General features: G+C 36.4%; 1 protein-coding gene across 1 annotated transcript; it reads left to right on the forward strand.

Moving 5' to 3' along the window:
* The first annotated feature begins 3,472 nt into the window (after positions 1–3,472).
* On the forward strand, positions 3,473–14,694 carry LOC136283822 (zinc finger protein 709-like). Its single transcript, XM_066173140.1, has 2 exons — positions 3,473–3,698; positions 11,955–14,694. The coding sequence occupies exon 2, from the start codon at positions 12,005–12,007 to the stop codon at positions 13,649–13,651; it is 1,647 nt and encodes a 548-aa protein (XP_066029237.1). The 5' UTR covers positions 3,473–3,698; positions 11,955–12,004; the 3' UTR covers positions 13,652–14,694.
* Positions 14,695–19,908: the final 5,214 nt, after the last annotated feature.

Below are 19,908 nucleotides of genomic sequence, written 5' to 3' on the forward strand. Positions count from 1 at the left end.
TCAAGGAACGTTGTTTTAAGTACATCCTGCGCGACGTTTGATTATCATAGTGCCCAGAGTGTAGAGGCGATTCAGCCAAGGGATTACTCAGTTGAAACCATCTCCCCTCTTCCCCCCCCCCTCCCCCGTGCTTAAATACTGACTCAAAATCAATAGCGTCTTCAGATTCGTGAGAACTTGAATCAGTGTAGAGGAGTGGAGGAAATGTTACACTTTTTAATCACTTTGCTGCTCACTCTAAGAGATACAATAATAATATATTCATTATCCAATCTCGATCCCAGTGTCCTCTCTTGATTCATTGGAAAATAAGAAAGATCGAGAGGAACCCAGAAATGAGCCTAATCATCCAAGATGGCTTCGGTAACACGATCCGATAACATGGCCCGATAACACAGCCTTATAATACTATGTGGTCAGATCGGGGACAAAATTGGTATCTGTTGTTCGTGTCGTCGAGTCATATTTCGTGGAGATATAATTTTCATTTCCGAGCCCCCCTCGTCATGTCGTCGAAAGAAGGTTCTGTTTCACGTGCTATCTTCGTGGCGTGTCTAATGTCGCTTCTTAAGTCACTCGTGCTGTGGCACTCACTTCTGGTGACCAGCGGTAACCACGATTTTATTGGTCACATAATGTAACGTCTCTTTCTGTGAAAATCTCCTTCAGCACACTGCCGGAGTTCTCCTTCCACCAACGTGAATTGTTTTTGAAGAACGCTACTTCTGATGTTATTCGAACGTTGGTAAGTGTACTGGTTTCGGTAATGACCGTAACGAAATTGATCGCTTTGTATCGTGTGGATCAACTTCTAACGTTCTGCATTCAATGTCAAATCGTTTGGAAAGGCGGCGTATCCGATAACGTTCTTAACCTCTTGATAGAGGCATGCAGTTATTTGCGTTTAGAAGATAGAAGTAAACAAAGTGCTGAATGTTCTCGAACTTTGCCAGTAGTACGTTCTGGCAAAGTAGCAATACAAGGCTTCGTGGTACCACGAGAGAATTTTAACTAAGGTGTGGATTTTTAATTTAAAAAATTGGAGAAATGTTTGGCACAGTCAGGAAAACAATTAGTGGATGAATTCAACTTTTTAACTTACGGAAGGAGGAGCTAAAGAATACTGATATTTCTGACGAGTGTTTGGGTGACTTTGTGAAGATAACCTTGCAAAATTTTCCAAAATGTGGCACTCGCAAAATGAAAGCATTCTTACTTGGAATTCGTTTGACCTGGGAACGTGTTTTACCATCTGTTTTGGTTTCTTGAATACTAAGGGTACGTTGAGATAAGCAATGAATTGCACTTATATTGCCTGCATTATGTATTTTTTGCCTCGAATAAAGTTGTAACTATCCTTGTTTCAAGATAGCTTAAAAACCATCCTCTCAGTTCTGAATCAAACATAACACCTGATCAACTCTGGATGTATGGTGTAAATCAGTATCACTTGGACCAAGATGTACCTGTAGGAAAAACATTATCCTGTGAACTTTATTATCATGGTCCTCCACATTGTGAAGAATATAATGGAGAGGAAGGAGGAGACAATTAAAGATCCAGAAATGCCCTTGTCTAGAGCATCTTTCAATCTTTTTCAGCCCCAAGTTATCTCACTAGATCAATCTGATTGTCATGGAATAGACCTTTACATCAAAGCTGTAGAGATTATCCATGACTTGGTTTTAGAAAAGCAAGAGGAAGAGTAGAATTTCTGCTCACTGACAAGAGGGTCAGCCCTTTTTCAGCTGCCAGAGCCAATGAAAACCAAGAGTTTGAAATGTAACAGTTATTAATTTGGCAAGAAAATAAAACAAATTTTGGAGATTAAGTAACTGAAACAACAAATTAAGCTATTTGTATGCACTAGTGAGGATGAAAGGTGGAATGAGTATGTTTAATGGTAAAATTGATATGGAATGTAGCATCACAACCTTGCCCTAACTTTAGTACTTTTGAACATCAGGATTATGAATAGGGCTAGGGTCAGAGGTAAAAGTACCGTTAGAATGACATTAACTCCACCAAAAGTTACGCCATTCCACAAGACATACCATTCTGCAAACTCATTCTTACTTTTATCCTCACCTTGTGTAAACATTACTTTCTTGTTTATCACCGGTTCAAACAGACTGCAACAGAACTGAAAAAAGGAATCTGTGCTACTAGTTTCAGCACTAGTTCACTCTTGGAGCATTCTCTACAATGCATGCTTGGTGGGGTCCATAATCTGTGTGGCCTCTAAAATTGTTTAATTTCAACCATCAGGCCAGTAACTTGATATTTTTTTTCAGCTTGTATGAGGAGATTTATCCTTGTGTTGGTCTTTGAATATCAATTTCATAAGTGGAACAATACAGCAGTGATGGGTACTTCTTATTCACAAGACAAGAATATGCAAAATTTGAGCAACAAACAAGGCAGCTTTACAGCTTTCAGTTGTATTAACACTTTGGTTCAAATGCCTCTATCTGCTGTATCCTCCAAAAGAAAGTCCAGAAAAGACCAAAACCATAACACTCCTTTAGCATTGAAGGGAGTTGATATGAAGTGCAAATGCAACTGTAAGTAACAAGTTGAGGCATTTGTCTGACAGTTGCAATTCTCTGGACTTCCATAAACAAAAGAGACTTCCATAAACAAAAGAGACTTCCATAAACAAAAGAGACTTCCATAAACAAAAGAGACTTCCATAAACAAAAGAGACTTCCATAAACAAAAGAGACTTTGAAGGGTGTTTGGATGCCAAGGGCTGGCTTTTGCTGACAACCTGTCATGAATTTCAAGATACCCTTAGCAGAAAGTTGGCATTCAATAATTCTTGAATATACAGTATGAAATCTACATTAAGATTTTATTTAGTTTTGTTTCATGGTACTGAAATTGAAAAAGCCTAATACTCGAGCCAGAAGTTGTTGTTAGAATCAATTAGTTCATTCACATAAATATCCAAAACAGGAAAGTAAGAGAGATCAATACCAGCATTTCGAGGTCACAGGTTCAAACCCTATTGAAGATCTGAATTTTTCAGGCTTCTTTTTGCTACTTGCATAAATTGCGTTCCATTCGGAGGATCAAACTTAACTTTATTCGTGTGTTATTTTATTTACCATATTAATCGTGGTACCTTAAAGGCTGGTCTTCTCTTTTCGCCAGAATGTACTACTGGCAAGGTTCGAGAACATCCAGCCCTTTGTCTATTTCTATCTTCCAAACGCAAATAAATCTATGCTTCTATCACGAGGTCAAGAACGTCATCAGACGCGCCGCCTTTCCAAACGATTTGACGTTAAATGCACAACGCCAGCAATTGATTCACCCGGTACAAAGCATAATCAATTTCGTTGCGGTCGTTACCGAAACCAGCACACTTTTCAATTTTCTTATAACATTAGAAATGGCATTCTTCATAAAAGAATGAACCTTATTTTATGGCAAACTCAGTGTGCTAAAGTAGATTTTCTCAGAGAGAGACGATATACAGAACATGAGGAGTAAAAATGTAGTTACCGCTGGTCACCAATTGTGAGTGCTACGAGACGAATCACGTTTCAACCGCATGAAATGTCAAGGAATTAGAGAAGCGTCGAGTTAAGACTCCACGGCACCAACGAAAGATACCAATTTTTCTTCGATCTGACTCCATATAATACTCTGTCTTGAAGGAAATCGCTGTGGAACACATATAAAGATCCTAGGTAAGATTCAAAATGATAAATTTAGCTTATTACTTCACGATGACAGTAATGGTTCACTAGTACGTTTTTTTGGGTGTCACGAAAGCTAAGACATGACCCAAGACCTAAGACCCCTCGAAAACTAGGACCTTCGAAAACTAAGGCCCCTCGAGGAACTTTTGGGTACGGGATATTTTAAAAGAAAGAAGAAGCCAAGGTGATCTTTACAATGTGGAGGAGCTACAATTTGGAGATCGTGAATTTTACTTGAGTTGTATACATGCAGGCTACAAGCTGCAAGATTAAACGTTGAATATAGATAAGTAAACTTTTCATTGCTAAATTTATACTCTATTTAATTCAGAAAGAAAAATCGATCTCTCTGTTTCTCTTTTCTTATTGAATCAAATTCACCACGCATTAGTGTGGAAAGTGCATGCATGAAAGAGTGCGTAATCAACTGTTACTTGCGTCAACGCAACAGATAATGCTTTCTATGTGCCGCGTTTCGAGTGAAAGTGTTAACGTAATCAACAGTGACTTAAGTCAGCATAGCAGAGAATGCTTTCGATGTGCCGCGTTTCGAGCGAAAGCCCGTTTTAACGTATTTTGCTAGAATAAGTTGCCTATTATCAATTTTCGGGAAACTTAAAACGCAATTTTCAAGATCAGTATTTCCGATCGCGGCTCTCGTGCGTGACTTCCAGTAGTGCTCTTCAAGCAGTCAAGTGTTACAAGGACAACAATTCATGCCAAGAATTCATGACCAGCTCAGTTCATCTTCTTTTGCGTGGTACAACGTTTGTAACTTTTCATTTAAAATATTATTTTATAAAGAATAAGAAAGATGGTTCTCGCCTCGTCTAGGCAATTGTCATATGTGACTAGGTCATTTGTTGTGGTGCTGAAAACTTTAGGTCAACGGGGTCTGTTTACATGAACTTTGATTAAGAGATGATGATAAACAACTGGTAGCATGGCCAATTTCTTTCATTCCATTACAAGGAGTCACATAATCAAATTTCACTCGGATGCTGAGATAAATGGGTTATTCATAATTTAGGGTTGAAAAAAACTTGTTCTCTTGGTGATGTGTTATATTTGATAAGTAAACAGGACTTAAGGCTCATTAATTACATGCACATCTGAAGTGTTAGTCTTGGGGGAGTGAGTGTCAAAGTTGTTGGTTTACACAAACAGTAGCCTCCATGTGGCCCAAAAAATAAATACAGTTGAATCCCGATAATTTGAACCTTGTAGGGGAAGTTGAAAACAGTTGGAGTTATAAGGAATAGAAAACAAAGGATCAGAAATAAGGGTAAAATGGGATTAAGTGTTTCTTTCTTAATGCGTGCAATACACATGTTAATGACATTTAGTCAGAAAGAAGTTGTGTAAAAATGTAACACCAAATTAATGCATGGATCACAACCTAACATTAATGTTTAGTGTTGGCACAAATTGTAAAATTAGTCAGCAATACTAAGCACAACAAGTGTCAAATAAGTCATTTACTAACCAACTTCTTTATTTTATATTTGATTTCACTGTTGGTGCCTGCCCTGGTGAAAATCTTCGAAGGGTCTTTAAGGATCCTACAAGATCTCAATTAGGACCTTAGAGGATCCTCTAGAGGATGTTCATGAGGATCTTTGAAAAATCTTTGAAGATCTTCAAGGATCCTTCATTTTCTTGCCAAGATCTACAAGGATCTTCAAAGTTCTTGTCAAGATCATTAAGGATCTTCCATTTTCCTGTCAAGATCCTTGAAGATCTGGTGCAGATCTTCAAAGATCTTGACAAGAACTTTGAAGATCATTGAAAATTCTTTGAGAAGCTTCCAAATTCTTGTTAAGATCTTTGAGGATGTTTCATTTTCTTGCCAAGATCCTCAAGATCTTTCACTCTCCTGATAATGTTGTAATACCTATTATGATATCTTTAAGGCTGAGAGCCATAACTTGTTTTGTGATTGTGAAATAATTTTTGAAATGTTTCCAAAATATATTGGAGTAAGGGCAAAAGAAAAAGAGATGGTGTATAGTTTCTGATTTTTGATTGATGCACACTTGGTGTAAACAACACTGGTGACAATAGATTTATAGCCAAAAGAAAAAACCTTAAATTAACTTTTAAAAAAAATTGAACCAAACATTAGGAAATGAAGACAAAACTTTTTTCTTGCTAAATGAAAATTGCTCATCCTATTTTAGTAGGACTATTCATGCTGGAAGAAAAAATTTCCGTTTGGATTTTAGGTTGGTATTAAGATTTCCATTTGCAAAAAATCTAACCACAGTGCAGCTCAGAGATAAGAGGATCAAAATATATGCATTAAACTCATCAAGAACTAGATTACAACCAGACTCATGAAGGAGTATCTCAATGATTATATTTCTGAACAATATCAACCTATATACCAAAAGAAAGCTTAGCAATCACAGGTAACTATTATGTTGCCCTAAACTAATTTGTTATATGACACAAGATCAATTTGTAAACCACATGGTGTGAAATACCTAAGTATACTTGAGAAAAGATAACTGCACCAAGATTGCATGAAATCAAGTGATTTTAGTGTCAAAACAAAGTACTATATAAGGTCTTGGATGAGGTGAGGAATTTTGGGGGTCATTTATATTATGGGCACAGTACCCATTCAAAATTCACCAAGATTTTTAGGTGAGTTATTCCACAATAACTTGCTTAAAATTCGACCCATAGAGAAACTGTCTGCTAATCCAACTCAACTCAGTGAGAGGATACAACCCTGAAAATTTCAGATTAATTGAACTTATACATCTTGAGGTAAAAAAAAATGAGTGTTTTTGGGGATTCACATAAAAACTCGTAAGAGAGCTTTTTAGTTTAGTTACACAGAATCAAGTACATTTCACACCTTTACAAACATGTGCTTCAGAGAGCATTGAGGAGAAGCTCTCTAGATCCATAAGCCCATATCCTTATCCTTGTCCTTATTGCAAAATAATTTTCTGTGAAAATTCCTTGCTGTGCCTAAATCATAAAACAGACAGCCCTCAATTTACAAAAAATCATAATTAAACCACAACAAGTCACATAGGGGATAAAACATGATACATAATAATAATCACAATCTTGCAAGATCCTCAACAATTTAGTCTTTACAAGAAAAATCTTAAAGGAACAGTTAAGAAGATCTCTTGTGAATTCTTGTGATAAATTATGTTTGAAAGAAATTCTCATCAAATCTTTGAAGATTCCATCAACTGCTTTAAATAATCCCTTGACAAATAACTTATTTCAAACCAGACTTAACAAACTAGTTTCTTTGATCTTTGCCCATAGGATCTTGCACTGGATTCTTGCAAGATATCTAAAGATTCCTTTGAATATAATAATCAAATCCTTTAGAATGCTGCAGAGGTATCTATAAAATCTTAAATGCATGATTTCCAGATGTTTGAGGGCCCCTTATGAAATTACTTGAGGACATTGAAGGAACCTAATTCATAATGAAGAGATGTGGTAGAGATCTTGAGAAGGATACCCTTGGGATCCTCATCAAATTCCAAAGGGATCCTTGCAAAGATCTCTACAAGATTATGAAATAAATCTTTTAAAGATCTTTGGAAGATCTTTTTTAATTCCTTGAGGATCTTGAAGGATTGTGGAATAGATCTTACAAAGATCTTGACTAGGATCCTTGTAAGATTCTGATTGAATTCTGAAGGATCTTAGTGAAGATCTTAACAGGACCCTTGAAAGGTATCCTTTGAAGGACTCTTTGAAGGTCTTTAAAAGATCCTCTTTAAATCCTTGAGGATCTGGAAGGATCTTTGAAAAGATCTTGCAAAGATCTTGACTAGGATCGTTGTAAGATTCCAATAAAATCCTTAAGGATCCTTGCAAAGATCTCAATAGGATCCTTGAAAGGATCTTTAGAAGGTTTTTGAAAGATCCTCATTAAATCCTTGAGGATCTTGAAAAGATCCTGCAAATATCTTGACCATAAGGATCCTAGTAAGATCCTGATTAAATCCTTAAAGATCATTACAAAGATCTTGACAGGATCCTTGAAAGGATCTTTTGAAGGTCTTTGAAAGATCCATATTAAATCCTTGGGAATCTTGAAAGATCCATGGAAAGAACCTTGCAAGGATCCTTATGAGGATCTTTGTAATATCCTTTGAGGATCTTTACCAAATTCTTGAGGGTCTTAACAAACTATTTTGCTTGTAAAGATATTTGAAGATCTTTAACAGATGCTTTAGAGATCCATTAAAGATCCTTGTGTTCAAGGACAATCCTCAAAGATCCTGTGAGGTTTTTCACCAGGGGGTAGCTGAGCTATGAATGAATTTGAGAGGCTTTCAAGTTTATTAGGTTTGCAGGAAAATCTTTGTACAATAATCACCTCCTGCAAATAGCGAGCTAATCTAGGCAGGCGGTGTTAAGGACATACAACACGAATCACAAAAACACGAATTATGCAAATTACACGATTTTGCATACATTATTTGACAAAAGAGGGAAAAGGTGATTAAAAAGTAAATTAATATATTATGTTTGAATTATAATTAAGATGCCTTTTTTACTTCAGAAATAAGAGTGCTAGTGTCAGCATAACTATCCAGACTTCCTAGAGTTGCAAATAGTAAAGCTTGAATTTTCTTTTTGAATATGTGCTTCGGCAGACTTCGATAGCTTTCAGGAATACTGTTCCAAATTTTAGCCCCAACAATAGAAAAAGAGTTTTTATGATGATTAAGCCTAGAATAGTTAATATAGTAGTTACCAGAAGATGCTGATTGGGTATTATACTGATGTATGTCTTGTGTAGAAATAAAAAGATTGCAGATATTTTTAGGTGCAGAGTTAGTGGTTATATCAGGCTTTATACCAGGTTATACCAGGCTTTACTTTATAAGACCACAAAAAAGCAGCCTTAGAGTAAAAGAATTTTGTGTTGGTGCAAACTATGAATGTTTGTTGTATGGAGTCTAGGTAGAGGCAGAAAGTGCATTCTTAGTTAATCAAAGTCTTTATGCTTAGTTTTTGGCCTTTCTGATCCTGTATGAAAGCTTGAAAGGGAGCTGTCTTAGTTCATTGTCTCTTGTTGATTCATATATGTATACCTGGTAAAAGAGAATGAATTTTTCCAATATTAAAAATAGATCAGAAAGGTATTTTGCCCCTATTTGTTACCAGCTGGTTCAGTGGTGTTAGTATCATTAATGATTTTAGAACAATGCTTACAGTGCATGCTGGTCAAATCCATTAGGGTACCAGGGGCCTCTTACTCAAAGATTTCATTAATTTAATGGGTTTGGAAAGCTGTTATGTTTCCTTTCAGAATGGGGGTTTCAAAAGTTTTGAAAATTCTACAATAAAACTATCAGCTATAGAAACAAAATATATTGGTTAGAGTGCTAGAAAGTGCCGCTCTAATCTTCAAATTTTAATTTCAAACATGTCTACAGGCCTGTTAAGTTACCAAGACTTTTGAGAAACAGGTTCCAGGAACCTTGGTTGTATTCAGTAGCTCAGGTTCAGGAGTATCAGTCATCTGGGCTTTCTCTTTTTAAATCCAGTGGAATTACTGCTATCAATTGAAAATACATACTGAAGAAGTTTGTTTTGATTTTTTGATGAAAGCAATTTTTCCAAAATAACATATTTTCAATAGTTTTCAAGTACAGCAGTAAGGCAGGGATTTCAACCCATAGCCATAGTGATGCCCATACTAAGTGAGCATTACTACCAACCAAACTATGAATTGCACGCAAAGTTTTGGTGTGAATGCACCCTCCAAGGTTTGGAGTAACCTTAACCCTCAACACCCTAACATCAGCATCAATATTCTCCACACTCTTCTCTGTTCATTTCCTTTGGTACTGATAAGGAGAATTTGTTTAACAATCAAAACCTCTCAAGTCAGCAATCATTTTTTTCTTTTCTCGTGATCTTATGAATGATTCAGCAGTGTTAATGTAAAGAGAAATCAGATGCTGATCACTCTTAGGGTTTTACCCTTTAACTCCCATGAGTAACCAAGATAGAATTTATCCTCGCAATATTGTCACAATATCAGGCAGACAAGTGATGAGAATTAAGAAAAGTATCCATTAGGGGATCACTAATTGATCCAATACCTAATTCTCAAAACTAACATCATATGAATTGTATGGCAGGCAGTAAGGGAGAATACGTAATGGCATGTGAGAGTGAAAGGTTTAAAACCCTTTAACTCCCAAGATCTCATTAGTAATTCTCCTTACTGTCTGCCATATAGTTCTTGTGATGTTAGTTTTGAGAATATGGTAATGGATCAACTAATCATCCCCTAGTTAAGATTTTTTTTTATTCTCATCACTTGTCTGCTTGATATTGTATCAATATTGTAAGGAGAAGTTCTGTCTTGGTCACTCATGGGAGTTAAAGGGTTAAGTTGGCAAATCCAAGCTCCTATGAGATGGCTGTCTCTTTGTCACCCAATGCCACATGAAATAGTTTCCTTAAAAATGAAATGTAGATAATCATAAATATAAGTAATATGAGCTATGATGTCAGTTTATATGATTATCAAGTTGGGAAAAAATATTTAGATGTGTTTGAGTGAGGATTTGTTTTCTCAAATTATAGGTAGAAAACTTACACAGGAGAAACTGGCAAAATAATACAATTTGAAAATATTCATACTCTATTGATGGGATGTGATGTGTGAGTGTCAGTCAAGGGCATACCTGGTCAAGCAAAAAGGCTGTTTATGTTAATATGTCTCTGTCTTCAGCAACACTTTGTAAGTGCAGGAAGTTTGTTGTAAATTGAAAGATTTTGGCTGAAGCAGACACATCTTCAAATCCCCCACAATTTTCATTGTGTTGCAGTGTTTTGAAAGGTTTTTTACCTGAGTGAAATAGATAGTTATGTCGACTATAAGGTAGTGTTGATATTATAGGTTATCCAATATGACAGCCTTTTTTTTTAATTTTCCACTTTTTTCCACTATAATTTTAGGCTTGTTTTTTTAGCTTTTGAACTCAATAGAAAAGTGCAGAAAGATTTTGGCCAAAAAAAGTAAGAAAAGACTACTTAGGTAAGAAAGATTTTTAAGTAAGAAAGATTTTGGCCAAAGGAGACACATCTTCAAACCCCCCACAATTTTCGTTGTGTTGCAGTGTTTTGAAAAGTTTTTTTACCTGAAATAGATAGTTATGTCGACTACAGGGGGGTGTTGATATTATAGGTCATCCAATATGACAGACTTTTTTTTTTAATCTTCCACTTTTTGTCACCTTAATTTTAGGCTTGTTTTTTTAGCTTTTGAACTCAATAGAAAATTACAGAAGAAAAGACTCAGAAAATAAATAATAGGTTTGCTGTACTTCCCTTTTCAACTTGAAAGTTTTCATACATTCGTAGCTCATATGAACCCTTAAACCACATCTCACATGTCATTTGATATCTCCTATTATCAACCAGCTATATTTACAGCAAGTTCAAAGCAAATATCTCTCCAATATAAACAAACAGCTACTGAGGAAGACAGTTTCCCACATCAAATATTTTTGTTTAAACTAATAAAAACCCAAGAGGATTTTAGCCCTAGAGGGTTTTGCCCCCCCTTTTTTTGAGAGCTTTTGTGGCAAGTTTTTTGTTAAGCATGTGAGACAAATCATCTGCGGCACTACCTTCTAGCATCATTAGACAACCCCCTAGTTCTTTTCAATGCTATACAAATCGTGCCACAGTAGCCAGTCATGCAGTGTTAAACTGCTTTTTCGTACTTTTTCACCATTGTCTTTTACCTTTTAACCAGATTCTTCGATTAAAGTTTATTGGGAATCTCTTTTGTAGTATCTATTAGAAATTTCTGTTGTCTACTTTTTGTACTTTGGATTGCTTCACTTGATGGTGACAGGCGGAACAAATTGTTTGCACAGTGACAACTATGGGTTAAGGATAAGAATCATAGGGACAACCTGTAGATTGAATGAACTGGTTGTGTGAAGCTATGTAAAGGGACTTGTTGGAAATGCACTTCTCTTTGTATGTCCTGACTCGTGTAAAGGTTTTTCTTTCAGGGCATTGGCCAGGAATTGCACTGTCAGTAAATCTCTTTGTTAGTGCAATTGTTCTAATAAAACTTCCTTTCCTGGAAGAGTATTCCTTTTGAAACATATTTTACCCAACTCACCATCCAATTTCTTTGTTTATTCAAATTTAATACATTGCTTCTGAAACCCGTCCAGTTTGCCCGTCTGGTTGAATAAATCTTTTCTTTTTCACCTCTAGTATTTTAGAGCACTTTTCTCGTCAAGGAATGTCTCCTAGTTTATGCTTCGATGGCCAAAAGAAAAACGTCCATGACTAACCAGGCGCACAAAAAGAGGAAAATCAAATCGCTTTCTAAAGAAACTCCAAAACCTGAAAGCAACTCTTGTCTGGAAAAGGCATTTAAATGCAAAACTTGTGACAAGTGTTTTACACTAAGGGAAAATCTTCAAATTCGTGCAAGATCCCACACTGGAGAAAAGCCATATCATTGCAACACCTGTGACAAATGTTTTACAAAGAAAAGAAATCTACAAAGACATGAAAGATCCCACACTGGAGAGAAGCCATACCAGTGTAAAACTTGTGACAAGTATTTTACAGAAAAAGGAAATTTAAAGGCACATGAGAGGTCTCACACAGGAGAGAAGCCATACCAGTGTAAAACATGTGACAAGTGGTTTACCCACAAAGGGAATCTAAATGTTCATCAGAGATCTCACACCGGAGAGAAACCATACCAGTGTAAAACATGTGACAAGAGGTTTACTCACATAGGAAATCTACATGTTCATGAGAGATTCCACACTGGAAAGAAGCCATACCAGTGTAAAACGTGTGACAAGTGGTTTAAGCAAAAGGGACATCTACAGGTACACGAAAGATCTCACGTTGGAGAGAAGCCATACCAGTGCAAAACTTGTGACAAGTGCTTTACTCGCAAAGAGAATCTACTTATTCATGAAAGATCCCACACTGGAGAGAAACCATACCAGTGCAAATTTTGCGAAATGTGTTTTACTTCAAGTAGAGGTCTACGAGTACATGAAAGATCCCACACTGGAGAGAAGCCATATCGGTGTAAAACTTGTAACAAGTGTTTTACTCAAAAAAATAATCTAGATGTTCATGAGAGATGTCACACTGGAAAGAAGCCATTCCAATGCAAAACATGTGACAAGTGTTTTACTCTGAAAGGGAATCTAGATGTTCATGAGAGATCTCACACAGGAGAGAAGCCATACCAGTGTAAAACTTGCGACAAGTGGTTTACTCTTAAAGGGAATCTAGATGTTCATGAGAGATCTCACACTGGAGAGAAGCCATACCAGTGCAAAACTTGTGACAAATGGTTTAATCGAAAAGGAACTTTACAAAGACATGAAAGGTCACACACTGGAGAGAAGCCATACCAGTGCAAAACATGTGATATGTGTTTTACACAAAAGGGACATCTTCGAGTCCATGAAAGATCTCACACTGGAGAGAAGCCATTCCAGTGCAAAACTTGTGATAAGTGTTTTACTGCAAAAAGAAGTCTACAAATTCATGAAAGAACCCACACTAAAGAGAAGCCATACCAGTGCAAATCCTGTGATGTGTGTTTAACGCAAAAGGGAACTGTTCGGGTCCATGAAAGAAACCACACGAAAGAGAAGCCATACCAGTGCGAAACGTGTGACATGTGGTTTACTCTAAAAAGAGATCTACAAGTTCATAAAAAATCCCACATTATAGAGAAGCCATACCAATGCAAAGCTTGTGACAAGTGTTTTACCAAAAAGGGAACACTACAAAGACATGAAAAATTGCACTCAGCTCAGCAGCCATATTCTTCAGATTACGACGAAACATTTACGTGCTGGATTTGCCAGGAGGAACTGAGCAGTGCTTCCCAGCTCCTTAGCCACTATGAGGAACACATGCAATTGCCTTGATCTTATTGTTTATCAGTCTATTTGATTGGCTTTTGGCTGATTGGAGCATACATTTATGTAGCTTTTAGTTGATCGTCACCACTGCTGCTCAATACTTCTGCTCCCAGGTGTTACATTTCTGATCAGGGAACACTTTTTGCAGTTCTAGGGCCTCTTGGCGAGAGGTTACTCAGTAGTGTTGAGTCAAAATTAAGCAAACAAACTGAAAACAAAGCACACTTACGATAAATTAGGGGGGAAACTTTTATATGGACCTATTGCGTTTGACGGGACGGAAGTGTTGAAGTATTTCAGTTGACCTGTACGTAAATTGCTTCGGTTGCATACTGAAAAGTTTGTATAGACAAAGGGTTTCTGTTTTGTTATAGCGGAGCTCGCAGAGCGTAGCCCCATAATTATACAAAATAGTAGTAACCCATCAAGCCGAAAATTTGGATGTACGACCGTAAGACCCTAAGACCCGGGTACGGCTTTGTTCAGTAGTCCAGTGGTCAGTGCACTGGGCTCCGAGTCGGACGACCCGGGTTCTATTCCTGGCCGGGGCAAGGCGTTGTGCCCTTGAGACGTGCGGGGGAAAAAATGCAAGCTCCGCTTTTAGGCTTGGCTAAATCTATATCTCAATTTTCTTTTTATACCCTGTTGGTGACGACTGATCCCCGCACCATTTCCCTTGGATACCATGTGATCCTCCCCAACAATATTCCATCCCAAAGTCGATAAGTACTGACCGGTCCCAAAGAGATTGAAATATTTTTCGGAGGTTATGAGAAGTTATCAGCGAAAAAAAATTAATATGGGGGGATTTGGGCGTGTGGGGGATTTGCGTGACATTGGTAAGGAGACTATACTAGGCTGCGTAATAAATGATGTTGTATTTCTACGATACCACAATCTCACTCCCGCGCCTCTCGAAAAAGGATAGGTGACGATCTGTTCATACGTAGGCAGGCTCCGCTGGACAAATGTTTCTCATGCGCCCCATTTTCGGTTTTTCCACCACAACTTATCGCGGATATTTAAAGAGGAGTTCTCGAAAATGAAAAGTTGATACGTCTTTACTTTATTTCTCCCTTTATTGTTTTGTTTTATCATTTTTTTTGTGTGTTTTCTTTTTTGCGTTTTTTTCTTTGTTTTGTTTTGTTTCGTTTTTTTTCTGTCTTGTTTGAGTTCTATTCGGCGTGGTTGTTTTTTTTTCTTGTTGTTTTGCTTGTCTTGTTTTATTTTTGTTTTGTTTTGTTTTGTTTAATTTGTTTAGGCTTTTGGTTTTTTGTCTGTTTTTTTTTCTACCGTCACCGTTGTCTTTTTACATCGACACCATGCAGATTGAAATAATTTACAACCCTGCCAACTCGATTTGTTGTGGAACCTGTGAAACAGATAGGGAGTTTGAGTGGCTGAATGAATGAAAATTGCTCTAGAAGGGAACTGTTTGAGTTTGAGTTTCTCTGCAGCCCTCCAATGAACTTTACTAAGGTTAAAATCAGTTTATGGCCAATTGTTGCATTTCCACTCATCTCGGAACTGAACGAATCTGACTGAAGAGCTTGTCGGTCCGACAACCAGGGTCGCGAAACTAATTTGAATTGCAAATGCTATGTTCCTATTCATTATTCATATTTGTTGCCAGTCTTGCACGTGGAAGGATTTTGAAAACTGCAAGCCATAAATCGTGGGGTCTTGTTTAGCTTCACTGGGGTAAAGAAGCATTTAAGTTTCGGCGTTATTCTCTTCGAAGTCGTCAGTTTTGAGGACGATCGTCGACGTCTGTTTCTTCGGGATTGCTGAATGGATTTGTTTGGATTCGACGTCGAGGAGTGATGGATGTCACTTTGTCACGAATTTTCGTCAAGGTAAATAACTCTTGTATTAATAATTTTCGATAGAAATTCGGTTTTCGTGGTTTTTTTCCTTTCCCCTATGTACTGAATGATCGACTGAGTTGAATGTAAAGGGAAGGGCAAGGGTTAACGTTAAGACATGTTACTTGATACCAGGGGCTTGTTTCCAGTCCTGATGCAGAGACTGCAGATGGTAGAAATTCCAATTGCCCAGAAGTACGAGTTGTTACTAGCAAACTGTTGTTTAATCCTGATGAAATACTAAGGGGTCACCCAACTTGGAAAAGCATCATCCCTTCGATAAGGAGAAGTGACACATCTACCCGCTTCATGCTACAGAACCTGTAGCGGCTGTGGAAGACGTATCTTAAACAGAGAGCGCCTCTATTTCGAGGCGTTTTTTTTTAACATGTTCCTGAGATCTTGAATGAAACAGCGCCTGTTAGCTTTAACCCTTAAACTCCCATGAATGACCAAGACAGAATTTCTCCTTACGATATCAATGGAATATTAACCAGGTAAGTGATGAGAATAAAGAAAAATATCAATTTCGAGATAATACGTTGATCCAATATTAAATTCTCTGAACTAACATCATAAGAATTGTATGGTTGACAGTAAGGAGAATTAGAAATTTGATCTGAGGGTTAAAAAGTTAAGGTTTAGGGTTCAAATTTATTCTAACATAGGCGTTTAATATAGAAATGTTTATTTCCTGCTCCATTCGACAAAATTATCGATATTAAACGGGAGTGCTCCAACAGAGTCTGTTTTTCTGACAGCGTCAAGCACGAGATGGAATGACCTGGAGGTCAAAAACTGCATGGGACGAAAGCAAAATGGACAGCATCTTCAAGGTTGGCTATGTTTTATTTTCAGAGCTCTTTTTAAAGCAATGATTATGTTTTGCAAAATAATAGCTCTTTCCGCAACCACATGAGAGCCTTGGAGTCAAATTATCAAATATCTGAGCTCTTCAGGCCAAAACCAAGTCACTGTTTTTTTAATTTGTGATTCTTTTAGATCCCTGATTTATTAATGGTCAAAAACGCTTTTTTCGTTGAATGAGAGCTTTTTTTTCTCGAGCCTCTCGTATGGCTTGTAGAATCGCTGAGTTTTTACGAGATCTGCCGTAAAAATCAAACAACCAGTTAAAAGATACTCAGCGAATTCTTACACACCAAAACGTGGAATAAGTTATTTCTTACCTAACGTAAGCTTATTCTACATGTATTTCTTATGGGGCGCGAAAAGCGAAGCAGTAAGGTTTAATTTTTGAACTTTTTGCTTATTCAATAATAGATATAGGAACTTAATGAAATACCAGAATTCTCCAGACTAAAACCATTTTCAAAAATGCACTCCGAAAATTGACATTTCTTAAGTTGTTCAAAGGATTATTCATTTTCAAATCAGACAAATAAGGGTGTGATATTATTAATAAGAAACATGTAATGAAGCTCATTCTTGTGGCTAACACCTAAGTTGGTTGCCGGGTTAAATAACTCAGCTTGAAAAGTGAGTTTTACGAAGCCTAGTGGGCTGTACAATTCTCATGCTGTTGTCGTTAGTTTGGAGAATTTGGTTTTGGATCAACTGATAACCTAATGGATATTTTTCTAAATTCTTATCTGCTTGATATTGTAAGGAGAAATCCTGTCTTGGTCACTAATGGGAGTTACAGTTATTGGGGACGCTTCTGTACTTCACAACCAACCCCTCGAAATCATTATTGCTTGAAAAAGCAAGCCTAAGAATATTCCACTAATTTATTGATTCATTGCGCATTTTCATTTTCTCGTAGATGGACTGGTGAACATCCTAAGCAAGAAAGACTAATTACTAAGGCACAAAGCAGATAAAGGACATTCCTCTCCAGATCACAACGAGTACCAACCAGAAACTGAAAAGGCTTGAGGCCAAACGTATTTATTTCGCGATTTGGTTAGACATTTTAATCGAATTTATTTAGACCTTTTCAACGAGTTAACTTTTCCTGCCAAAAAAAACCAGGCGCTCTCAATACGTATGCACCATTTTTTCTCTTTATTGATTCTGTAAGTAACATCTGTTCAACTGTGGCGGATTTTCCCGCCAAAAGACTTAAAATACGGTGCTCAAAAATACGCATGCGCCGATTTTTTTTAAAAAAATGCTACGTTCATCGTGTCTACTTAAATTTTTACCATATACTCACAAATAAGTCAATAAAAATATCAATTTTTGTATTGTCTTTTCTTATATATACTCAATACACCAAACACGTTTCCTTTAACAAAAGCATTTGTTTATTTTCAATTGCTAGTTAATTAAATAATTGATTCTTTTTTAATTAATAAAATATTTTCGTTTATATACGAAAAGACTTTTGGCGGGAAAATTTAGACCAACTTGCACAGAGTTTCCCCTGGCAGCTTTTTCAGCAAAAATTTCAACAAGGCTTCCTTTTAAATTTCTCGTCAAAAATTATTTAAACATCATCTGGTGCAAAGAAATTGAAAATTAAATACCAATTCTCTCTATGCTTCAACAGAAATAAACAATATTGTTCCGATCTATTCTGTGCTTCTTTTTCATAATATTTTGGACTTGAGTTTCTTGCAAGACATGATGTTTTTAAGAGTTTTAAAGGAAAAAGCACCATGGCAAAGTGTAAGGATTTTTACCTGAAATCATTTCGATTAGCGATCGTCGAAATAGAATTGGTAAATTTTGTTGTTGCTGAATTTTATTCATGGCCAAATTGAGTTATTTAGGCTAGAGGTTGCCATGATGTTTTTTCAATACGTAATATCTTTCACGCAGCTAGTTTTCGAATGTAACACAGGAGAGAAGCCAGAAAAATAATGATATATTTTTCTCAAGATATTGAACTGAATTTGTGAAGCAATTCATTGACTGAAACAATTTTCAATCGTTACAGAAAACGCCTTAAGTTAGATTTTAGCCGTATTCTATTCATAATCAAGCGGTCAAAAAGAATTATAATTTTGAACGTAGTTTTTTTGAGATCTATAATTCTATTACAGAAATTGTTTTGAATAAGACAGTAGAATCATTCGAGAATGCTCCTCCAGCTTATATTTGGCCGCTAGAGCTAATAAACATTTCACGGTAAGACTCCAAGTGCTTTGACGGAATTCCCGAAGCGATTAAAAAAAATTAAATGGTATCAAAAAAACTTATTCCATTTTGATTTCGGTCGTAAGAATTATCGTCTCACAAATGGCTCTAGTTCAACTTAACTTAAACATTGTCTGAAAAAATATTTGGTTATGATTCACTCGTATTCCCGAAACAAATTATTAAAATTTGGTTTTAATGCCAAAGCTGAAAGAATGGTTGCTGAAACTCCGCGTTCTTCATTGCATAATATTACAAATTTTTAATTCCGTTATTTAATACCATGCATTCATTGATTTGAAGAGCAAAAAAAGATAGCTGAAAAGTACTTTTTTCCTGTGTTACACCGAACCTGATGACAGCGCGAAAGATATTTCCATAGCTACAAAAGTAAATAAACTACGCTACAACTAAAAATCAAATGCCTTGCCCAACGAGAAACTAAGGATTGTTATGTCGAGTCCAACATTGCTGTTAAATTTCGACAAAATTAATCATTCGAACTGAGATGGCGTTACACAACCCAGCGAAACGAAATCCTTCGCAACATCATATTTCAGAACTTTCAAGTTTTAAAGAGGGAAAGAGTATTTATCACATTGATTATTCAATTTTGAATTAAAACTTTTCAGTTAAGTTCTGCGTGTTTCTTTTTCACGAATTAGCAACGAGGTTCATAGTTCCTTACACTTCCGGATTGTTTCTCGTTACTATGCGAAATTACGAACGAAATATTACTAACATTGACGATTCGAGGCCGAAAAAGTTTTGAATATTGCATGAATATTGTGTCATAAAAAAATCTGTGTACTTTTGGGAAAGATTTCCCTGAAACAATGCCGTACTTTATCCAAAAATTAAGACAACCTATTGTTTTAGCATCGTTTTCTTTTGTCCAGGTACTGCATGCAAATGCAACGAAGTTTGGGGTTTACGGAAATCTTGCTCCAGGCATAACGAAATCCAAACAGGCTTTAAAGCTGTATTGCAAAAAATAGCCAATTTAAGAAATTTCAAACTAGAATCCGATGAAAATCACGACTAAGACTTTGCGGGCTGCATGAGCATATACTGGTATTGCGTGCATGTACAAATAATCATTTAACTATTTTTCAAGCAAGTGAAATAGATCGTAATTTTGTCGAGACGATTATAAAGAAAAACAAAAAGATTTTCTTAGCATACATTTCCACGAAAGATAAAATCTAAAATTCTTCGCACCGAACTAGAAACAGGCGAGCATGCATTTTTTGAAAGCTTTTCGAACAATGTGAGGCTTATTTTTCTTTCATTTGA

Source organism: Pocillopora verrucosa, chromosome 10 (genome assembly GCF_036669915.1).
Source record: "Pocillopora verrucosa isolate sample1 chromosome 10, ASM3666991v2, whole genome shotgun sequence".
Taxonomy (NCBI): domain Eukaryota; kingdom Metazoa; phylum Cnidaria; class Anthozoa; order Scleractinia; family Pocilloporidae; genus Pocillopora; species Pocillopora verrucosa.

Coding starts and splice junctions, on each gene's coding strand:
- LOC136283822 (XM_066173140.1), top strand. CDS start 12,005: ATGGCCAAAAGAAAAACGTCCATGACTAACCAGGCGCACAAAAAGAGG.